This window comes from Stegodyphus dumicola, chromosome 3 (assembly GCF_044657685.1).
Source record: "Stegodyphus dumicola isolate Sdum_Otavi_A_Nest chromosome 3, ASM4465768v1".
In the NCBI taxonomy this organism is placed as follows: Eukaryota; Metazoa; Arthropoda; class Arachnida; order Araneae; family Eresidae; genus Stegodyphus; species Stegodyphus dumicola.
The window spans coordinates 278616999-278639807 of record NC_140770.1 but is presented as its reverse complement, the minus strand read 5'-3'; the positions used below and the strand labels follow the sequence as shown (position 1 = coordinate 278639807).

The 22809-nt window shown below is 34.0% G+C and overlaps 1 protein-coding gene across 1 annotated transcript in view; it reads right to left on the bottom strand.

The window, feature by feature from the left end:
- The window catches only part of LOC118191566 (C-1-tetrahydrofolate synthase, cytoplasmic-like), a 54739-nt gene that overhangs the window by 20324 nt on the left and 11606 nt on the right, over positions 1-22809 (bottom strand). Inside the window, exons 3-5 of the mRNA XM_035362365.2 lie at positions 16738-16851; positions 12800-12859; positions 1404-1480 (exon numbers count right to left, since the gene is read on the bottom strand). Coding sequence (XP_035218256.1) covers positions 1404-1480; positions 12800-12859; positions 16738-16851 — 251 coding nt within the window. The remainder of the gene's footprint in view (positions 1-1403; positions 1481-12799; positions 12860-16737; positions 16852-22809) is intronic.

The window sequence follows — 22809 nt, the reverse complement described above, 5'->3', positions numbered from 1 at the left end:
TTTTGTCACACGATTTTTGGCATTTGAAAGAAAAAGACTTGCTTTAGAAAACTGTGGTGTGAAATTTGTAAAAGAACATTGTTATCATAATGTATAAGATGTCTGAAATGGAACTATCACCCTACCAGATTAGAACCATCATTTACTTTCAGCTCTTTTCCAAAAAGTCAGCTACAGAATGTCACCAAATCATGTATACAGCTGGTACTAATGTTGCATCATATGACATTGTGAAAGTTTGGTACCGAAAGTTCAAAAACAAAGACTATGACATTCAAGAAGTAGAGAGCTCTAGCCTACTGATGTTGACGAGGCCTCCCTGTGAGAACTTGTGGTAGAAGATCAGTATACAACCACTCGGGAGCTTGCTAAGGAGTTGGAGGTTAATGCTATGCATCTCATAAACTTGACATATATGTCCAATTACTGGGCGTCACAGAGCTTGTACAGTCATTAGGATTTATTGGAAGCAAGAGAGATGAAAAAGAAGCAATCGCCTTCGCCGGGAATCGAACCACGTACCTCTGGAATACCAGCCCAGCGTGCTACCGTTACACCACGAAGCATGCTAGGGAAGTGGGAGAAATACCTTATATACTCCCCTTCTTAAAGGGCGTTCTAGAATACTGGCTCAGCGTGCTACTGTTACACCACGAAGGCATGCTAGGGAAGTGGGAGAAATACCTTATAAGCTGACTAAAGCAGATAAGGGCAGACATATTCAGTCTTGCACAAATCTGCACGAATATGAACGCAAGGACAAAATTCTGGGTTAGACTTGTGATGAAAGTGAATTTACTTCAACAACACAGGCCGAAAAGCAGGTTGGTCTGCGCCCGTCAGCAGCGTCGCAAAGTGCAATTTGATTAACAAAAAGACCATACTTTGTATCTGGGATTGTTGTGGTATTATCCACAAAGAATACCTGGGAAAAAGTACACACCCACCCTATAGCCCCAACATTGCTCCTTTGGATGTCTATCTTTCTTCACACCTGCAGCTACGTGATGCTACCTTCCATCCTGCACTGTTTTGGGGCTTTGAAAAACTACCAAAATGGCAGAAAATCATAGATTTAGGTGGTAATTTCTACCTGCATTAAAGGTACTGCTTTCGTGTTTTTTGTTTCTAGCTTTATTAAGAAAGTTTTTTAGTGGAAAACTTTCATTACAACCAGATAGTTGAAGTCAGTACTATTAAATATATAAATGATATATAATAAAAATATATATAATGCCAATGAAATACATGCTAATTTCATATTTAAATGAAATTCCAGATAATATTTTAAGGGTCTCATTCATCTAGTAATTTTACAAGATTAAAATTATAAAATTTAACACATTTACTTCCAATTTTATTATCAAATAAAATTCTATTCATTTCAAATACATGATACATACCCATCAACATCTTTGCTTGGAGAAATTGCATTTGTAATCTGAGCAGCATTTATAGGAGTATCACAGTCAAGAGGAAGCTAAAAGAAAGATTTTATTTGTGACTTAAAGGAAAACAAGTTTCATATAACATTCAAGATCAAACATATGTTTACATTTAAATCCCACATATTCAGACATACAATAAATCTATCAGCACTTTATAAAATCCTCTTTCTATATAAATATTTGTTTGTAAACTAATTACTTATTCCATCTAGTAATCAACTGATTTTAAAGTTAAAATATATTACTGTTATGAAGTCCTCTATAATAATACTTCTGTTCACCTCTAGAAATGAGAAATATTTTTACCTCTATATTTCAGATTTTTGAATTTTTTCCTGAAAAACTAATATAACCTATTAATAAAGGAAAATAATTAAATAATTACCTTTTAATAGCTAACAGCTAAGTTTCAAATTCTATTAATTGCTATTACATAGCATTAACTTAGTTTCCTTATTGCTTTACATTACAACTTTCTTAGTTAATTAAAAAATGTGAAATATACAGGTAAAAATGTTCCTCATTCTTTTTTGAGCTCACAAATCATTATGTGAATATGCATTTAAAATTTCTAAAGTCTAAAAACACATACCTGTGATGTTTCATAGTGCTTTATTACTTCCTTGTATGAAGTAAGGGAAACATTGTAATCGCGAAAATTTTGGGTATCATATTTCAACGAAAATATCCATTTCGACCATTGTCAAAATGATTTGAACGATGCTTTTGCATGACATTTTTAAATACAGACAGAATAAAGAAACTGTTTTTGCCAAAAAGGATTTTTAAATGGATTCAGATGAGTTTTTCCTTGACATATGTACGTATCTAACATAACTCAAGAACGAGTAGCCGTAGGAAGCTGCAATTTTGTATGTGGGACTGCTATAACATGTAGTTGTGCACCTCTTTGTTTGGTTGCAATCGGCCGCATGAATCAGTATATAATATAAATATCTGGCTTCGTGAGATTAGTTTTTATTATTCTTATATGTTGGTCAATTGTGCATATTTTGCTGTAAAATGATTGAATTATGCAGTTTTTATGTTCTGGTTCAGGTCTTTATGCTTTTAGTTAGTCTGCATGCAATAGCTATAGAATTATCAACAATTTAAAACCATTTGTTTACATTTGAAACTCGGTAGAATAGCGAATTCAGTCAGTTTCTGCACCTTCAAATGTCCTTTTGCCCTTGCCCACTGCACAGATTGTTTGTTTTTGAGTAGAAACACTAATTTTAATGGTAAAAATTGTTTTTTTAACTGTATTTGGTGTATTATAATTTTCTGTATTTTACAGATTTTAATGAAGATCTTTTGAGTTTTTATGTATTTTTACTTTGCCGCAAAGTAAGAACTGAAATGATTGAATGAAAAATATATCTCTAATGAAATTCAAGGAAATTAGTTTAAACGAAATGCAGCAAAAAATGTGCATAAATGATGCTTTAAATCTGCAAAATTTCTAAACTACTTTACTCCTATGGCTGTCTCATGCCATGATGTTTTCTTCTTGCATTGTTTTGTCTGCAATATTTTCAGGCAGACATATAATAGACAGCCTCAGTGTGCTCTGCTGTAGTTATCGAATTCATTTAAAAATTCCCCAGCCGCATTTTAACCCAATTCAAGATTAAATTTTTGGTTAAATTTTTATTGCTCAGTAAATTCTAGATCTATTATTTTGAAAATTATAAATTCTGCATTACATAATATTTTGAATTCTCCATTTTTCCAAAACATTTTCTAGGCATGTATGTGAAAGATAAAAATTTTAACTCCCTAAACCATATAAAATACAGAGGGTGTTTATACATTCTTAGAATGATTTTGGAACCATTTAATTAATATTTAAAAGCATAAAGAGTACTTTTTTTAATAGCTTGATCTGACTGCTTTTTCTCTGGAGTCTGCATCAAGATTTCCATTCCTCTTCCACTAATTTCTAGAGTCCATCAATTGTGGTGGGTTTGCGCTTGGAAATAGTGCAAACCCTTGTGCACTTGGACTTGGAAACAGTGCTTCAAGAGACCAAAGGCAATAATCCATCAGTGAAACTTCAGGGAACTTGGGGATGTCAGGAGGATACGTAGAAAATGTATACATGCAAACCTTTATCAGTCTTTATTTTTTCAATGAATGCAGTGGTAATCTTCAAAGTATAATTTGTTGCTTTGTCTTGATGAAATTTCACTCCCTGAAAGTCACTGAGATAAAGAACTGGAATTTCTTCTGTAAATACCAGATGTAAAATTTTCTTTTCTTAGCATATTGAATTGATTTAAACAATTTTCCCCCATCCTTCTTAGTTTTAATTTTCTACTAAAAGGGCATCCTGCGACAATCATAAACCTCTTGCTCAAACTTTCTTTTGCATTGATGTAGCCAGGTTTGTATACTTTATCTGCTCTGTGTTCAATAACAAATAAACCTTTTCATTGTTGTTTCTGTTGTTGCAGTCATTTAGGTAAACCCCTGCTTCATCAAGAGTCATTATGTATTTCCATTTAAATCCTGCTAAATAGTTTTATACAGGCTTCTACAAATTATTAAGCATTGGGCCACACACCTCAGCAAAAGCTGGTGAACATTATGGTTTTAGCTTTTTTAAGTTGTAAATGTTAGTTTAATAATTTATTTATTGATTCTACGATATATTTAAAAAGGCACCAATTCAGAAGTCAAACAGCAAAAATCAGCGTTAAATTTCAAAATTTTTACAGGACTAGTTTCGATGGTTTTACCGAACCACCATCCTCAGCTGCAAAACCGCAAATGAACAAGATAGGAAATAATGATTAGATAAGATAAAAAAGCCTGGACAAGAATAAGCAAGTGGCGCCATCTGTTGGTGAAACCAGAACTAAAACATAATTTCTTTAAAGGAAAAAGGCAAAGATGGATTGGAAATAGGATCGTTAACAAGAACAGAATTTTTTTTTTAATGTGAAATGCCTCTAGAAAATCCGTCTAGGCTTTCTTATCTTATGTAATCATTATTTCCTATCTTGTTCATTTGCAATTTTGCAGCTGAGGATGATGGTTCGGTAAAAATATCAAAACTAGTCCTGTGAAAATTAACGCTGATTTTTGTTGTTTGACTTCTGAATTGGTACTTATTTGGTGTGTTATTGTGTCTTAATTATATTTAAAAGGAACAATTGATTTCTGTGTTGGCAGATTTGAGAAACATTTGAAACAATCCATACTTTTTTCAGGATTCGTTTGGAGTCTTCTTCCATGTAGAATTAATGACCGATGGTTTTGAGGTGGACAACACAAAGATAAGAAATTAATGTATTCCGTCCCCCACGAGTCACGACATTCAAGCCACTACGAAGTGTGAAACAATAGGCCATGACATTGCAGGAACAATAATTGGTCCATTTACGGCTCCACTCGACCTTACAAGAATCATAACTTCATACCATCTTCAAGGGATTTTAGAAATCTGCACTGTGTCACCAAAGCTTCTCAGTTTCAGGGATGCCAATGGGCCAATGATCCTGTAGTGAACTATTGACTAGAGAGACTACTGCTAGCAAGATCCTCACATAATAAGTACATGATAGAAGCTAACAATCATTTCTATGCCTTCAATTTTTTTATGTATTGTAATACACTTCTCATAGTTAGTTCTATATGCAGTAATATGCAACCTTAGAAAATGGAATTAACGCCAGTTACTACATGAAGTTGTACCATTAGTGCAGCATACCATCACCACTGCAGTTTTTCCCTCTCTGATTAATACTTTTAGAAATTTTACTACTATGCATTTCATAGTGTCTTTGAATTATGGAATTTTTCTCTTCAGAAAGCATAAAACATATTCACATGTGACATTTTGAAATGAGGATAAATTTATAAGTAGCAAATGATATTTCACATTTCATGTAATAAGCTGTTGCCTAAAAGATTTAATTCCAAAATATTTGCTTTTTTTTTTTTTAAATTTTTTATTAAAATCATTCTAAAAATGTGTAAACACCCTCTGCTTTTGGTTTCTGAGAGATCAAATAACAACCAAGATGTATTTACACTATTTTTAAAATATTAATTTTTATAATATTAATTTTATATTATAATATTAATATAAAATATTAATTTTATTACACAGTTTCATGATGTATAACTACCATAAACATATTTCAAGATTTATAGCTACTCTAAAGCTACAAAAGTGCAAGGAATTTTGGGATGAATGGATAATAGATTTTCTGGCAAATAACGTAAAATCTCGTAGTGTATTGCAAATTAGTGTATTGTCGAGTTTTGTCTTAGACTGTGCCAAGTCGAGAGCTATACTCTTGTGTATCGTCTAGAGTCTCGGGAGAGTCTTGAGAGTATGTGGAGTTCCGAGAACGACCAAGGAGAGTTGGGAGCTGTACTTAGGTGCTTTGCAGTGAAGCTGTCTCCACCGTTATTGCCTGACAGTGTGAAGGCTGTGTCGCTGAACGTGTCAGCGTGTTTATAACAGTTCGACGACTGCAAAACTGATTTTGGAGCTCTCCTGATTAAGATTGGCTAAATAAAGTGTGTTTCGATACTTCATCAAGTAGTGTCGTCGTTATTCACTCCAAATCCATGCAAACCTCATACGAACGTGAAGGAAGAGAAAAACACAACAACTGGTGTCAGAAGTAAGAAAGAACGCAACAATATTATAAAGAGAATGCATTGAAATGTTTACTTTCTTTCTTTTTTTCCCCTGTGTTGTCTTATCTTTATCTATTTTCAGATACATTGTGTAAAAATATTTGGTAATTGTAAAATTATTGTGGTAAGTTAAAGAAGTATCAAAACTGCTAAAATTTTTGGTGACCCCTTGTTTCAGGTCGTGACTCACAGTCTGAGAAACCCTGATATAGAAGACTTAATCTTGTGAATTTCATATTTCTCTCCAATGTATTCTTAAATGTTTTTTATGTATTGAAATTTTCACCTATTTCTGTAAGATGATTTATTCTTATGAATTGCGTATTTCTCTTCATGCAGCAATGTTCATTATTGCATGAACAGATACATCATAGTTGGTTTTATAATTTTGTTTTGATATTTTTTTATCATAACATTAATGAATTTTCATCGGTGTATTATTTTAGTAGGTTTTAGAATTTTATTCCAGTTTTAAACAAGATAATAGAGCATAACCATACACATGGTTACCACGCCTGTACATTTTGTAACAATATAAATGTTCATTTTCCTTGCTTTGTATGTAACGCTGTCATTTATTTAAAATTGTTCTATGTCTTAAAATTAGAAATTAAAGTTAATGACCTAAAACTGCAATAGTATATTACAAAACAAGTGAAAAAATTGACAGTTTCGCGTACGCATGTATCGGATTTGGACAATGCTTGTGGGGTTCCACAAAATGTTTGTAAATATTATGGGGTCCTGGGGGTTGCGAAAAAATCTCAGTGACAAAAAGTGACTCAGTGACTGAAAAAACTTTAAGAAGCCCTAGTGTATATAAAATGATAGGTAAAATCTCAATACATAAAAAATACTTAAAACACGTTAAGCTATTTTAAACTAAGTAATAAAAATCACTTCCTTTACTTACACATGGTTATGCACTGGTTTAAAATTAAAGTCTTGTCTTAATGGTTGAAACTTATCTAGGAACCATTAAAATGCTTCATACAAAGTCCTTTAAAATAAGAACATTATTTATACTAAAATATATTGCACTGACAAAACAGTATTACAAATTAAGCAAATAGGTTCACTCTCGTTTTTGAGAAAATAATTAACAGCCAGTTCTAAGGCTAATTAAAAAAGAGTTCCTCCCTCTGGTTTGATGCTCAACTTATTATTGACCTGAACACCTAACTGTACCTGCCAAGTATTTATGGCTCTGTTGTTGATGATCATGCTGATATTTTTATGAAGTGTGCTGGTTTTTCTATGATGATGTTTCTACTTATATTTGTAAGAAGATGCTGACATTTCTAGAAGTATGAGTGGAAAAATCCACAGCATACTTTGCTGAAATGTCTGCTAGCTCATTCCCCTTTATCCCTAGACATCCAGGAACGCAGCAATAAAGAATTTGATACCCATGAGTGGTTACATTCAAATGTAGTCCTAGAATTTCAACTATTAAAATGTTCTCAGTATCAGAAAATGCATTTAGAGCTTTAAGTGTATTATACAAGTTGGTCTAAATTATAAAATTTTCCATGCATAACTTTGATATGTACGAAAGGGCATCACACCGAGAAGTTAATTCCAAAATGAGCACTAAGCAAGCCTCATGCAGCTGTTTTTCCTCCATACAGTTTTTTTTTTTTTAATCATAAAGGATGTTCCAACCGAACTGACTATTAGACTCATCTTTATATATAGGAATATAACTATTTTATTCATGCCGGTGAGCAAAAACATTTTCATAGAGATCTCATTTGTGCTTCTGTTATCAAAATGACAGAATACCTAAAGAGGCTGAATTTGTGCATTCTCCCAAGGTAGATTTCGAAATATTAAGCATTCAGATCAGCAATACTGTTCAGTCAGTGACCAAACTCTTGTGGGGGAATAAGGCACACGAGATCTCAAACCAGCAATCAAATATGTCAGCATACAAAATTATCTTACTCCTATGGTCCAGTTGTGATGTTATGTTGAAATAATGACAAAGACATCTGTGCTTACATTACAAATACAGTAATGGTTCCAAACAGTCAATCTACATATCTTCAAAATGAGATATTCTTAATTCTACAGAAAATATAACAATAACATAATGGGAAATGGCATCTAGTTTCAGTAACAAAGACTCTGTCAAGCCAAAACAATTTAGCCATAGTCCAGTTTAGACAGGGTTCATAGCCACATTTTAGTTAAAACAAATAAGCACCTATAAGCACTTTTCAAGCACATTTTAAGAAAAAAAAATAAGTACCTGTCTAATTACATCATACACAACTGCATAACCTTAAAAATTAGACTTGTAATTTAAAATATGAGAAATGAAATACTTATTAAGAGAGAATAAGCATTACCTCAACGATGGAAAATAATTACTTTTTTTTGTTTTTAATTTTAAATAATAGTTCAATTTACAGAACTAGTTTACAATGAGGGAAAAAAAAACTATCAAGAACTAAACTATATTACAAGATTTAATGATGAAATTTCAGTTCAAAATAGAGAAAACAAATAATAATACGGTACATTTATTGTATTCGCTCGGAACCTAATAATAAATACAATTTATTTTTCCACTCATATTGATATTTAAATAATTTAAATCTAAATTCTAAACATTTTCTAAATTTTCATTGTATATCAGTTTTCTCTTAACAGATATCGCAAGCAAAGTAAATTTAAGTAAAAAAGAGGAACATTTCTGAAAGGAGAAGACAGAAAATTTGCTTCATGCAGTCATCTTTAAGCTTAACTAACCCGCATACTTGGAAATTAGCAAATATTCGGACAGTCGAGCATAACTTGAAGGAGCGGAAGGGGGGTAGACTGTAGCCGCTCTTTAGATTTTTCCGCTAAATAAATGCTTTTTGACATTTCAATATGTGCATCATATAAAATAAACCAACAGAACTAAAAAATATTCTGCTTAGCAAGCACAGTAAAAGTCTTTTAAGTGTTCATAAACAAATCTCGGACTGAACATCAAAATTAATTATCTCTGCAAAATATCGCAAACGTTATTGCACAATACATGCGCCGTAATTCTTTCCTACGTGATATTACGCAATTGGAATTAACAACTGCCGGTATTGGGAGTATAAAGAACTAAATAACTGGGGTGTTTTTCATTCTAATTTTCAACAGACGGCATTAAATTTCCGGAATAGAATCCTTCTTCGCTTGGGTTGGTAGACTGCAGAACTTTTAGTCCTATTCAATCCAGATTGGAAAGTGACAAAAAAAAAAAAAAAAAAAAAAAAAGGTCCGTTGCTTGTTTTGCAGCGAACTGTAACAGTTTCAATATTCAAGATTTTGCGGAAAAAGGGAAGACCTCCCAACCTTCGTTCCAGGGTTGCCACTCAAACAGGAGAATGAAATTCCCTGACTTTTCCAGGTTTTCCAGGTATGTTTCGAGAAAATTCCAGTCTATCCACGTAATGTACGTTGGCTGTGCTAAGAGGTAAATTAATTATGGTATTACTTGTACTGTGTAGCAAATTCACTTAATTATTCAATAAATCCCAGAGGACATTTATTCTTAATTATTCTTGGTACACTTTGTTTGATAATTTTGTTTACTTTTCCGCTTAAAAGAACTTAATAAAATTTAAGATATATACATTGGATAACAACTGTACGTTTTATTTAATTATTATTCATGATCATCCCCAGTTCAACACGAGGCTAATCCGGTTCTTATAAATCACAACGCAATGCTAAAAGTTAGGTTAGATTTTAGGTAAATTTAATTTGTGTGAGGTGTATTCTTAAAAGGCACCTTAACACTTGAAAACACAAATATTATTATAATAGGAGTTGTTTTCTCCACTGAAGATTGAGATTAGAATCTGCCAAATCTGGAATAAAATAAGGCTTTTTTTGCAGACATTCTGCAGCTAAACGAAAGAAAGAAATCTATTTAATGATATTTTTTTACTAAATTGAGGTATTTTATATTTATTTCGCAGCATACAAAAAGAAAAAATATGTGCATTAAATTTCGTGATGTCATCATACTGTTAGAATTAATTTCAGGATTATGCCAGAGAAAATTTCCTGAAATTTGGAAATATTATATACTAATGATAAATAAATTTAGAGGGAAGAAGCAACATTAAATGATATGAATAACATAAAAATAAAGATAATTACTTAAAAATTTAATTAGAATAATCAACGATATTTTAGCAAATACAGTTATATTACATGGTTACTCTAGATGATTGATTACTATTTTTTTATTTTACTGCAAAATGACAAGGTATTTATTAAAAAGAAAAGAAAAAAAAAAAAAAAAAGATTTTGCGGTAAAATTCTAGTATACGATATGGCCTTCGCATGATTTTGAAAATTGTCGCCAAAAACAAAATGACCCATTTACTGCTCATCATCATGTCGCCAAATCCCTCTGTACCATACATGGAGATTATTCTAACCAAAGAACGTCTATGTAAAAAGCGGAGGGAAAATTTGCCAAGGAATTTGGCGACGGAACCTGGCGGCCAGAATTACAGGAAATTGAGAAACACGTGTTAAGAAAAAACGTTCTTCGACAAAAAAGAAAACTACGAAAATCCGTTTTTAAATTATTGCGAAAAATCCAAGAAGAAACGTTTTTTCTTGGATTTTTTGGAATAATTTTAAAAGCGGATTTTCGTAGATTTTTTCCCCCCCTCAAAATAACTAATCCATGAATTAATTTACTTGCGCCAAAAAATATTTTCTTTTCCTTTAGAGTTTAAAGAAATTTTAAACGGCATTCATTTTATGAACTCTTGATAACGTAACCTTCGAACTTCGACACCGGTTTCAAGCTTTGGCGCATGCACAGCTGTTTCCCGCTATGATGGAATGGAGCCACGTCTGTTGCAGAGAGGTTTTCCTTCTTTACAATACATATTTTTTGATTCTAACCATCATGGTACCGTATACTAGGATTAAACCCATTTTGTTTTATACGAGAACAGGTACTTTCTTTAGTTCATGCATTGCACATGCGATTCTCGAGGTTACTGGAAACCAAAAGTTGCGGGAAACTTGCTTTGCCTTTCTAAAAAGACAATCAAATTGGAGCTGCGAAAATTGGCTCTATGCCAGCTGCCCGAATGACACTCACGTGATACACAATTCGCCAAAATGTGATCTCTTCCGATGTCGGTGCAAAACTCGTCTTTTTTGGCGGGATCGTAGTATGAAATTCCCTGACTTTTCCCTGAATTTTGTGGTCAATTTCCGAATTCCCTGACTTTTTCTGGTTTTCCAGGTAGCGTGGCAACCCTGTCGTACTGTATAATGTATTGGCCAAAAAAATGAAATTATTTTGACTATTCGATTACTTTCCCTTTATTTAAGCCATTCCGAATATTATTCCTTAGAAAGCTAATCTGTGTTACAAAACAACCATTTTTGGAAGTTTACTATATTTCAGCAGTTACTGCAACTATGTTATTATAAACATTCACACATAACGATCATAATAAACACGAATATGAACCGACCAAGCAGAACGAGAATGCAAATTTTTAAGATCTTGATAGAAATTCAAACGTGTGTAGTATTTGGGTGGGAGGAAAAGAATGCCGAATGTACCGGAATTTTCTACTGCTTTCGCAATTCTTTGACCAATAGAACGACGGGCACCTGTCTGTACTCTTCGTACACACCAAAGGTATGTTAATGCAGAGAAAGAGGGAAAAGCTATTTCCGGGAGTATGACTCACCTTCTGACATTCCATATTAGAAAGAAAAGTTGTTTATTTAGTTTCGGCTTTGGTACGGGAAAAATAGCGCGTTCATTAAAAAAAAAAAAAAAAAAGCACTAAAAAAAAAATAAGGGCTTTAAAGAAAAAGTAAGCACCTATAAGGGCCTTTATATTTTATTTTCAAATATAAGGACTTATAAGCACTTATAAGGACCGGTACGAACCCTGTTAGATTATATATAAAGATTAGAGGGGATGGGTACCCTATAAGTGCAGAGAATAGTGTAATGATCTACAACACCCCAGGAGATAAGGAATTTCTCAAAGCCATCAAACCTGTCAAGTCAAAATATTCAATTTCTCACCATTATTTTCAATGTATCCTCTACAGAATTTTAATTTAATAGCTATATACACTACTTTTCATGATTTAATACAATAGAGATCATAGACAAACTTTAAATTCAAAATGCCCTTTAAAAAGGTCAGCCATTTTTTGAACAAATGGCATGTATTGTAAGATTAGCCAATGAGTAATATAACATAATCACAAGATTTGCATTATCTGTTCCTTTCTATTAAGCTAATTATTTACTAGTTCTTTATTAGTTCTGATATAAATGTCAGTTTGTTACAATATAAATTTACATTTAAGCTTCAGAGTTAAAAAAATTCAGCCATGCCATGAATGACCTATTCAAAACTTTACTGTAATTAAATAAAAATTTAGTAAGCCTTTAGTTTCATACATCACAATTTTTTGGAGAATCATGAATTACTTTCACAAATTTAAAACCAATTTTTCTGTATTTACCGTTTTTATCTCTGGTAAATGTAAAAATTTATTCATGTACCATGCAAAACAGAAATTGCAGCACAGTTACAATTCAAAAAACACTTTTTTCCTGGTATTAAATAAATTTCTTATAATAATTACCATACATCACATATAAATGATAAATTGGAAAAAAAAAATGATAAGAAACAAACCTGTACTATAATTCCATGAACAAGAGGATCATCATTCAGTTTGTTGACCTCGGATAATAACTGGAATACATAAATAAGTATTGAATTGCATTAGTTATATATAAAGATTTAGAAAAGATGTGAAGTCTAACATTTATGAAAATGTTCAAAACCATTAAAAATATAACCCCCCCCCAAAAAAAAACTCCAACTTGATTTACAAATTCTTAATTTGTATACATACTGTATTTAGTATGTAGATAGTTCAATTTGTGAACGATGCAGTTACAGTAAGATGATAACAAATGAACAGTATTCATGGATAAGTAACTATCCCAATAATATCTATACAAAAGAAACTTTATGTCAAACATATATTTTGAGCTACATCCCCAGGAGTGGAAACCTGGGTGTTTTCTCAGTTTAGATGTTTATTATTTTACAGTTTCTTCAACCTTATGAAAAATAGCATTATGAATATGCTAGAGATTTTTATTCATTATTTTTAAATGTACCATCTACTGCAGCAATTTACATTTACAAAATAAAAGAGCCAATTAAAAACTGGAAATGATCTACCTTCACATATTAGTTTTAGAGAAAAAAAATAAGCTATTCATAATCAGTAATATAGGTATTTTATTGTGGTATTAATTTCCACAACTACTTTCAGACGATTTCAAGAATATCAAATTTTTCTATAAATGTAGAGTATATCATTTTTTTTCAAATTTCTCCTTTTACTGTTAACTGTTTTACTTCTTTTTTACAATTATATAACTTTAATACAAACGTGTGTAGCTAGAAATCCTGCCAAAAATATCCTGCAAATTAAATTCTATTCCAAAATCCAAACCAGTTTTGAAGCTAAAGTAATTACCTCAAAATCCTGGAATACTAAAAAAGGTTATTTTCTTAAAGTTACATGAAGTAACACTTTTGATGCCTTTGGAAATCAACAAGCATTTCCAAAGCAGAATAATTATTTTTTATCATTTTAAAACTGTATCACTTAAATGAAAAAATTCGGTACTCTTCTGTTATCAGGACCAAATTCAGAAATGTGTGTATTATGCATGTGTTCATGTATGCATATATGCATGTGTATACATACACACATATGTGCATGTACATATACATGTGCATACACACATACATACATTTCTGAATTTGGTCAAATAAAAGCACTAATTATACAATACCAGGATATGATTGATTTAAAAAATATATAACGTAATGCGAATTTAACTCTGCAACTTGTCATTTCTGTTATCACTATCTACTTAACCCCTTCGAGCCGGGTAGCGAAAACGCGCACTTATCGCGGAGGCCGGCAGTGTCTTCCGCGAGCGTCTCTCCAGGGCCGGGGGCTTTTTGCTACTAAGCCTAAATCCATGAAATCTCCGAAGTATCAACCCATTGTTTAATAATGCTCTATAGAGTATTTAAACGGCTTATGCTTTATAAATATTTTTATATATATACTTTAATTACCTTATTTCTTGTTTAAATGCATATTTTACACATTTTATTTTAATTACTCACCATTTTATGACTTTTAACATTATACATCTGAAAACTAAATATATTACTTAAAATTCTCTTTTCGTATGAAAATTTTTAAAACAGAGATCTACACACAGTCCTAGGTTACATTCCTTGAACTCGTAATAACTCATTTGCCGTTTTGGAGGATTTTTCCGGGAATATGAACAAACGAAGCATCGTCGTCTCATTTTCTTATCAATCTCTTCTGAACAAAGTTTGGAAAATGTCTTTCAGTTAATCTTTCAGAATCAATATCAGAATTTCAGAATCAATATCTGAAATATTTTGCATCATTTCTGCTATTTCATGCTCTGTTAAACATTTTCGACGCTTCGACATTGAAACGGTAAAAACGGAAAGAATTCACGTCTAACAAGATCTAATTATTTTCTAAAAACTGAACTGTAAACGGAAATACTCAACGCTTTAGCGCATATAAAACTTCTACTTACAATAAACAACTACCACGTGCGAATAAAGTGCGATTTAAAGAGACGTCATAAATCACGCCATTCAGAAACATTTAGTTCCCCGTTTGTTTATATAATCAAAAACACGTGTATGCGAGTCATGCTTCTCTCATTTCAAGTAGAAGGTCTAATGCACATGTATCTGAAACCATATGGACATACAGTGCCATCTTGTGGCAGAAATTATAGTTTGAAAAACGTTCCAAGGTACTGGCACAAATACGTGACAGTCGGTAGAGAATGCAACAATCCTCTGGCACGCCTGCGTGTCGGCCGGTAGATAAGTGTGTTCGTTGCTGGCACATATACATGACAGTCGGCGCGAAGGGGTTAACAAGAAAAAAACCCCATTTTGAGGAGGGTTGGTAATTCATACATGGAACGCTGAAATCTTTTACAAAATTATTCTAAATCCCAGCCTGTCAAATTTCACGATTTATCTTGCAAATATTGCTATTTTCTCTGCAATAAATTTTCTTTGCTGATCATCAGTAATGAGTGGCAAAATATAGAAGTCAAAATATGCATTATAGTCAGACAATTACAAAGAGAGAAAAAGAGTTTAAGAAAACTAGATGGTAAATTAAAATCACTAAAGCTACGTGTGACCATGTACATGCACACCATTTGCCATGTAATAATACATACACATCATTTCCATATATTCCCACTGAAAATTCCATGCATATGAAAATTTTATGTATTTAAATGACTTTCTACTAGAACTAAAAATATCACATTAAGAATCGAGCAACTCTGATTTAAAAATAATAATAATAATTTAATTAAAAGTGATCAAATTCAAGTATTTTATTATTTTTTAAAATTTATCTAAACTTATCTCAGCATCAAATTAAGATATTAATCTTGATTCATCAATACTTTAACCCAGATCAGATTTTTTTGGAGGGGGGTGTCTTGCCAGCACAAACAAACAAAGTTACAATGCCTTTGCCCAAAAATTTGGATCACTGCACTAATTTAGTTTTGGCAAATATTTTCTAGTTCTCTTAACAATAAAATATGATTTACAGTGTTTTTTTTTTTTTTACACACATTTATAGCTGCTATTGATTTATTTGATTCATACAGAATACAACTGAGATTTATTTAAAATAAAATTTTTGTAATTCATTTGGAAGATGGCAAAACATAAAAACATAGCAAAAATTATTAGGATATGAAACTATGAATAAAATACATACTAAGAATTTACCACATAAATAATTAATTTTTGCTTTTAAGATTTCAAAATAAAAAGGTACATATTATCTCATCGACCGTGAAACTGTTGCCAAGCATCATTATTTAACACCAATTATGGACAAGCATAACGTGATATGCACATAACATCTTGCTTTCATCTGATGTAACCCCCAGTTGATTCTCGATAAGTCACATTTTGTTACAATATAAATTAAATGTTATTGCTCTATATTTTTTCTTGCATTTTGAAAAAAAAAAGGTAATTTAGATTTAGAACCTTCCTTCTACTGAACTGCAACCAGTGGATTATTCAGAGTTACTGGATCTTAGCATGATATGGCCAACCAAAGAGTAATAACTGTAATAATTATCTGTGGGAAGTTTGTATTTGTAGTGTTCTAAACAGAGCTTTTGGTAAAATCGAGAAGCCTAACAAAATCGACGAAAGCATTTTTTAGAGAGAAAAAACAGTGCAAGTCAAATACAAATTGCTTATTAAGTAAAGAGATGTCTGTTCCTTTAGAATTCTGCAGCACGATTGGAGCAACTTGGGTAGGATCTCTGCCAATTTGCATGCTTCGGTGATAGCCAACTTTCATGGTCAATGAGATAATGCATAAGTACCAATAAAAATATTACAGCTAATAAATAACTTTTTCTTGTAGGGAATATATGTTGTAATAAACTGCATGACTATCATGATGCATGTAAAAATTTCAGAAGAATTTAATATACCTCTCTCTCTGTAACTGTTCTTGGTAGTTGAATATGTTTAGTTGATACACCGATATCATTTGCAACTTTCTTTTTCATTCTAATATATACATTGGAATCTTCTCTAGCACCAACCTAAGCAAAGGGGAAATTACAATTAGATACAAAGTTCATTTAATAAAAAAACAAAGGCATTGATATTGATGGCATAATGAATCATTCTCTTTATTTAAATATTTTAAGAGACAATTTAAAATTATCAGCCCAAAATTTGGGTACTAGAAACAAATTTATTTTTAATCATGATAACGATCCTAAGCATATGGTTCTCAACATTCGCCTATGGTGTCTCTATAATTGTCCACAGGTTTTGAAAACACCATCTCAGTTGCCAGATTTAAACACCAAGAACATATTTGGAAAGAACTGGAGGTTAGAGTACGAAAACACGACATCAAAACGAAAAGCGAACTCAAAACAGTCATGATGGAAGAATGGAGAAACACTGATATAGAAATTACAAAAAAAAAAAAAAAAAAAAAAACTAGTAAAATCTATTCCCAGACCTTTAAAAGCTGTTGTGGATGCTAAAGGATATCCTACTAAATAATAATTTAATGAAAAATGAAAATATTTACTAATATGTTAATATGTCAAGAATTTTTTGAAGTGTACAAAGACTTTTGTGACATAAAATGTTTGTCGTTTTTTGATATTAATTTCTTAAAAATAAAGTTTTGCTATATTTTAAAAATATTGCATGTAATTTTGTTACGAATAGACTATAGGAATGAAAGAAGCATCATTTGAATGCATTTGTCTTCAAGCTGACATGGAATTTAGTGAAGTTGTTATGAAGAGAATATTACAATCTATTGTTATCAGCATATACGATCCCATATGCATTACGTCACCTGCGACACTATTGCCAAAGTTACTACTGCAAGTAGCTAGATGCAATAAGCTGGATCAGGAAGAAGAATTGCCATCCAGTTTGCAATTATGCAATTGAAGATATGCTAAACATTTAGAGGTACTTACGTATTATCGCAACCAGGTTGGCGCTATTTGCAAGTTTGAGTAAAAAAGTATGAATAGAAAGAAAATGTACATTTATTAATTACAGATAATTTTTAATACAGTTTTTTTATATTATTTTGTTTTAAAATATAAAATAGCAATTAAACCCTTCCGGTTTCGAATTTGAATAAGTTGCAGAATTATTTTTTCAGCGGAAATCTTTTGGCTATTGCTTTTAGCACTGATTGAAAACCGTATTCGCCATAACCATGTACACGTCGACTTATTTTTACTTAAAAAAACATCCCAGAATTGCACAAAAATTGCATTGCGCACACTCTTGACTTTAACCATGTACACTGCTATTTTCTCATAAATTACAAAAATTTGCACGAAAATGCAGGAAAATTTTGTGAATCTCCACATTCTCTTTTTACAAAACTACGTATAACACGTAGGGTTGCCGTAAGTAGGGTCGTCAAATTTAACAATTTATGCGAATTTTGGCCTGGTTGCGTTAATACGTAAGTACCCATTTAGATCTTGTTCAGAAATGTAGATCGCCTTGAAAAATATTGCATGGAAATTTCAAAACAGCCAGCTTACACATATTGACTGATGCTTCATCTCAAGATTATGCTTTCTCTACACTGTGAAGAAAAGGTAGAAGTGAAAGTCTCAATGAATTTGCAAAGGCTAGCTCCTGTTAACAGGCCAACAATTCCATGTATGGAGCTCTTAAGAGCCATCACGAGAGTTAGAATTCGTTTGATAATATTAGACATTTTAAATTTTCCTTTGTAGACATACTTTTGGATGGACTTGACGATAGGTTTGCATGGATTACGAGCACAGAACCATAAAACACCTTCATTGGAAATTGATTGACAGAAATCAGGGAATTGAACACTAGAGATGATTGGAGACACATTCCTGGTCAACCTAGCAGACTTGCTTACCCGAACTTGCGATTGGTCAGACATTCTGCTGAGTCAATGGGTGGAGGGTCCAGCTTGGTTGTATAGAAAGGAAGAGTCTTGGCTAATATCGTAATTATCTATTCCAATGGTAGCACTTCTGTAATGATGCAAGCCAATTAACACAAATACAGTCACTGAGAAAAGAAATTTAGCAAAATATTTTTGCATTTTTCAAACTACAAAAGAATCGTCCGCATGACTGCTTATGTTTTAAGATTTTGCAACAACATCAATGCAAAATCTAAGATGAAAGAGTGAATGCAAAATCTAAAAGTAAGATTTCATGTGAAGAGACTGAAAGGCAAAAAACACTGATAGAAATCAGACAGTTTGGATGGCCTTCTGAAATATGAGAGAAGTACTATAATAATACAGTACAGTTTTACATTAAAATGAAATTCTGAAGGTCCAAACAAGACTCATTCTCAGTCAAAATCCAGAGAATTTTACACAGGCTATAGTTTACCAGATCATCCTTTCTAGAGAGATTGATATTGCATACCAAAGATCTTTGACATATGGATTGGAATGGATCATTCAATTATGGCAAAGCACACGAGGGCTATCAGCCTAAAGGGAGGGATGCCTTCATGGAGGACTTTCTAAAGGAAACTGTCTCATATACCCGTTACACATGAGGACACTCTTTGACTTATGCTGGAGTATCTTTGACACTAATACAATCATGAAAATGATTTTGGATTCCCAAAAGATGGAATTAATAAGTTATCAGAAGAGTTTTACGACAATGTATACAATGCAAGAAACTGACTTCCAGAAATGATAACCTAGATTCAGCTCCTTTGCCTTCTGAATACAATGAGTTGTGTCACTTCCAGTAACTGGTGCAGATCTAGCTGGACCCTTTTTCTTATGTGCAAGAAGCAAAGCATGGGTAATACTTTTCAGATGTGCTGTCTATCAAGCAGCTCATCTGGAACTAGTTTCCCCGTCTGCTGAAGTATTTATGCAACTATTATGAAGATTTTGGGCAAAGAGAGAAGATGTTCTTCTCTTTATACTGACAATGGTACGAACTTTACTGGTGTAGCCAAACACTTTGAAATTGCAGAAATGGGATTTCATTCAAAAGGAATCTGCTTTAATGAAAATCACGTTCTATTAACCAAGGACCTATGCGAACAGCTACTAGGCATCCTCGACGCTCTCAAAGAATTAGCCATTAGAAGCCCTACGCAGAGCCCACAGCCACCAACACGGATCCTGGATTCCTCAGTGTGTCCACGACAACAACACCTCCAACAGTCTCAAGATCCTACGCACAGGTGTCTAAACCACCACCGAAACACACTCTCTTGCTTTACCCTAAAGAAGACACAAAGCTCACAAGGAAGGAACTTAAAGATCAACTCAGTGCTGAATTTCCTCTTCCCACACTAGGGGTTAAGATCACCACGCTAAGGCCAATTCAAAAAGAGGGTCTGGCCGTAGACTGTGCTACCCCTGAAGATCTTGAGAAACTTACCAAAAAACTACAGGGTACCCAAGGGAAGCAACTAGTTATGACTAAACTACCTTCTACTAGACTTCCCAAAGTTGCCGTCCACGACGTACACCCAGCAGTTTCCCAGGCAGACATCGAAAAAGCACTAGGATCTGAATTTCACCTCAACAAGAATTTAGCTAAAGTCCTCTACAGATTAAAAGACAAAGGAAATGGAATCAAGTGGGTTCTGGAATGCACACCACCAGCATATCATCAACTCATTCAGTCCCCAAGAATGTACCTCGGTTGGCGAGCACATCGAATCGCAGAATTTTATAACACTCGAAGATGTTACCACTGCCAGGAATTCAGGTACACCCAACAGAACTGTAAAAACAAGATCTATTGCGCGTTCTGTTCTGGTAGCCACAGCATCAAAGACTGCAATGCCCGCCAACCCACCTGCATCAACTGTGCAGACTGGAACTATAGGAGCCACAATAAGAAACTCTGCACACATCCAGCCTACGACGTCACATGCCCTACATACGGAAGGTACATTGCATGAATCAAGCATAGCACACAGTACGATTAATGGTACCCCTGACATCCCAAACAATATGGCAAGCAACACTATGCAGTCAAACGACACTGTAAAATGTATACAAATCAACCTTCAAAGAGCACGAGCCGCAACTTCACAGCTTATCCAGCACGCAATTACGCATGATGCCGACGTACTTCTACTTCAAGAACCCTACACGAGAGAAGGGGAAGTTGCAGGTCTTCCAATTGGCTGGACACTCTTTTAACAGAAATCCGTTCCCCAAAATCAAGCCCCAAGAGCAGCCATTGCATGTTGCAATCCCTCCTGGTCCCCCATAGTTATTAAACAAGAACGCGACATAGTTGCCATACTACTAGCCCTTCAAAACTTTCATCTTATCCTCATCTCTGTTTACTCACCACCTTCTGAAGATATTATAAATCTCACCACCAACGTCCTTGATGTCATGCAACGATATCCCTCAACTCCGATTCTTGTAGGTGGTGATTTTAATGCCCATAACAGCATATGGGGCTATGCGGATACTAGCGCAAAGGGCCAAGAATTGGAAGACTTTGTGGCCTGTCATGACCTCCACCTCCTCAACACTCCAGATGCTCCACCCACTTACGATAACTCCTACAATACTGGCTGGCCAGACCTTACTCTCTGCACGCACAACATCGCACGTACAATTCAAGATTGGACAGTAAATGAAGAAGAGAGTAACTCAGACCACAAGTACATACATTTCTCCATCAGCTGCGACACCACCATTTCTGTTATTACCAGGTTTAAGCTCCCAGGCAATAAGATCCGGCACCTCACCTCCTCCTTCTCCACCATCTTACATAACGAAGAAAGAAAACTTCACAGCATTAACAGTCCAGCCGACATGGAATTATTCACCAATCAACTCCTGGCGACACTGAAAGACATATGCCACAACATTCTGCCCACCCGGTTCGCGATGAAACTACAAGGAGTCTCTTGGTGGACCAAGGAGCTTCGCACACAGCGACAAAAATGCAGAGCCCTTAGACGTCGCATCCACACTGCAGACAACAGCATCAGACAACAAATTTTGCTGGCATACAGGAAAGAGAGAGAGCCCTTTACAAAAATAATACTCTAACAGCCAAAATTACTAGTTGGAGGAACTATTGTACAGCTAATAATAACCCATATGGCATCCTCCACAAAACTTACCACCGGCAAAGTCTTTCGCCAGGCACAGATCCATATCCAGACTCCAGCACCTGCCAATAATACCAACATAGTGGAACACACTGCCAGCACAATCCTGAGCACTATATTCCCTGATGACAACCCAGAGGAGGACACGCCCTCACAGCGTATCATCCGCGAAAATGCAAGCACTACCACCACCTCATATGATATTCCCTTCAGTAGCAGCGAGATTAGACACGTCTTCAAACTCCTCCCGCACAAAAAGGCACCAGGCCCAGACGGCCTCGACTATGCTATCATCAAAGTGGCCTACAATGCATGTCCATCATTCTTCAGCACCCTCTTCAATAGACTTCTTCATCTACAAATTTTTCCACAGGCCTTCAAACAAGGACAAGTAGTTCTCTTTTTAAAGAAAAATAAAAGCGCACAAGATTTGTGCTCTTATCGACCCATCTGCCTTTTATCCGCAATGGGTAAGATTTATGAAAAACTAATTGGCTGCAGAGCGCGTTCGACACCCTCTGGTAGCCTGCTATAAAACAAGCCCTCAGAATAGCACGCTGCCCAGCAAATATCTTTAACGCCTTTAATAGCTATTTGGAGAACCGAAGCTTTTTAATTTCCAATGACAACGGCACAACCACCAAAAGCCAGGAGCGAGGATGCCCCCAAGGCTCCTGCATCGGACCGGTTCTCTGGAACCTAACTTTCAATTCTGTGGTGGAAGCTGACTGGCCACAGCATACTACAGTTGTTGCTTACGCAGACGACGTCGCTCTGCTGGTCAAGGGACGCACATGGAAGGAATTAGAAAGAAATGGGACTGCAACATGTACCATATTCGAAAACATGTGCACTGCATTAAAACTCAAAATTTCCACTGAGAAATCCATGGCCCTTGTCAT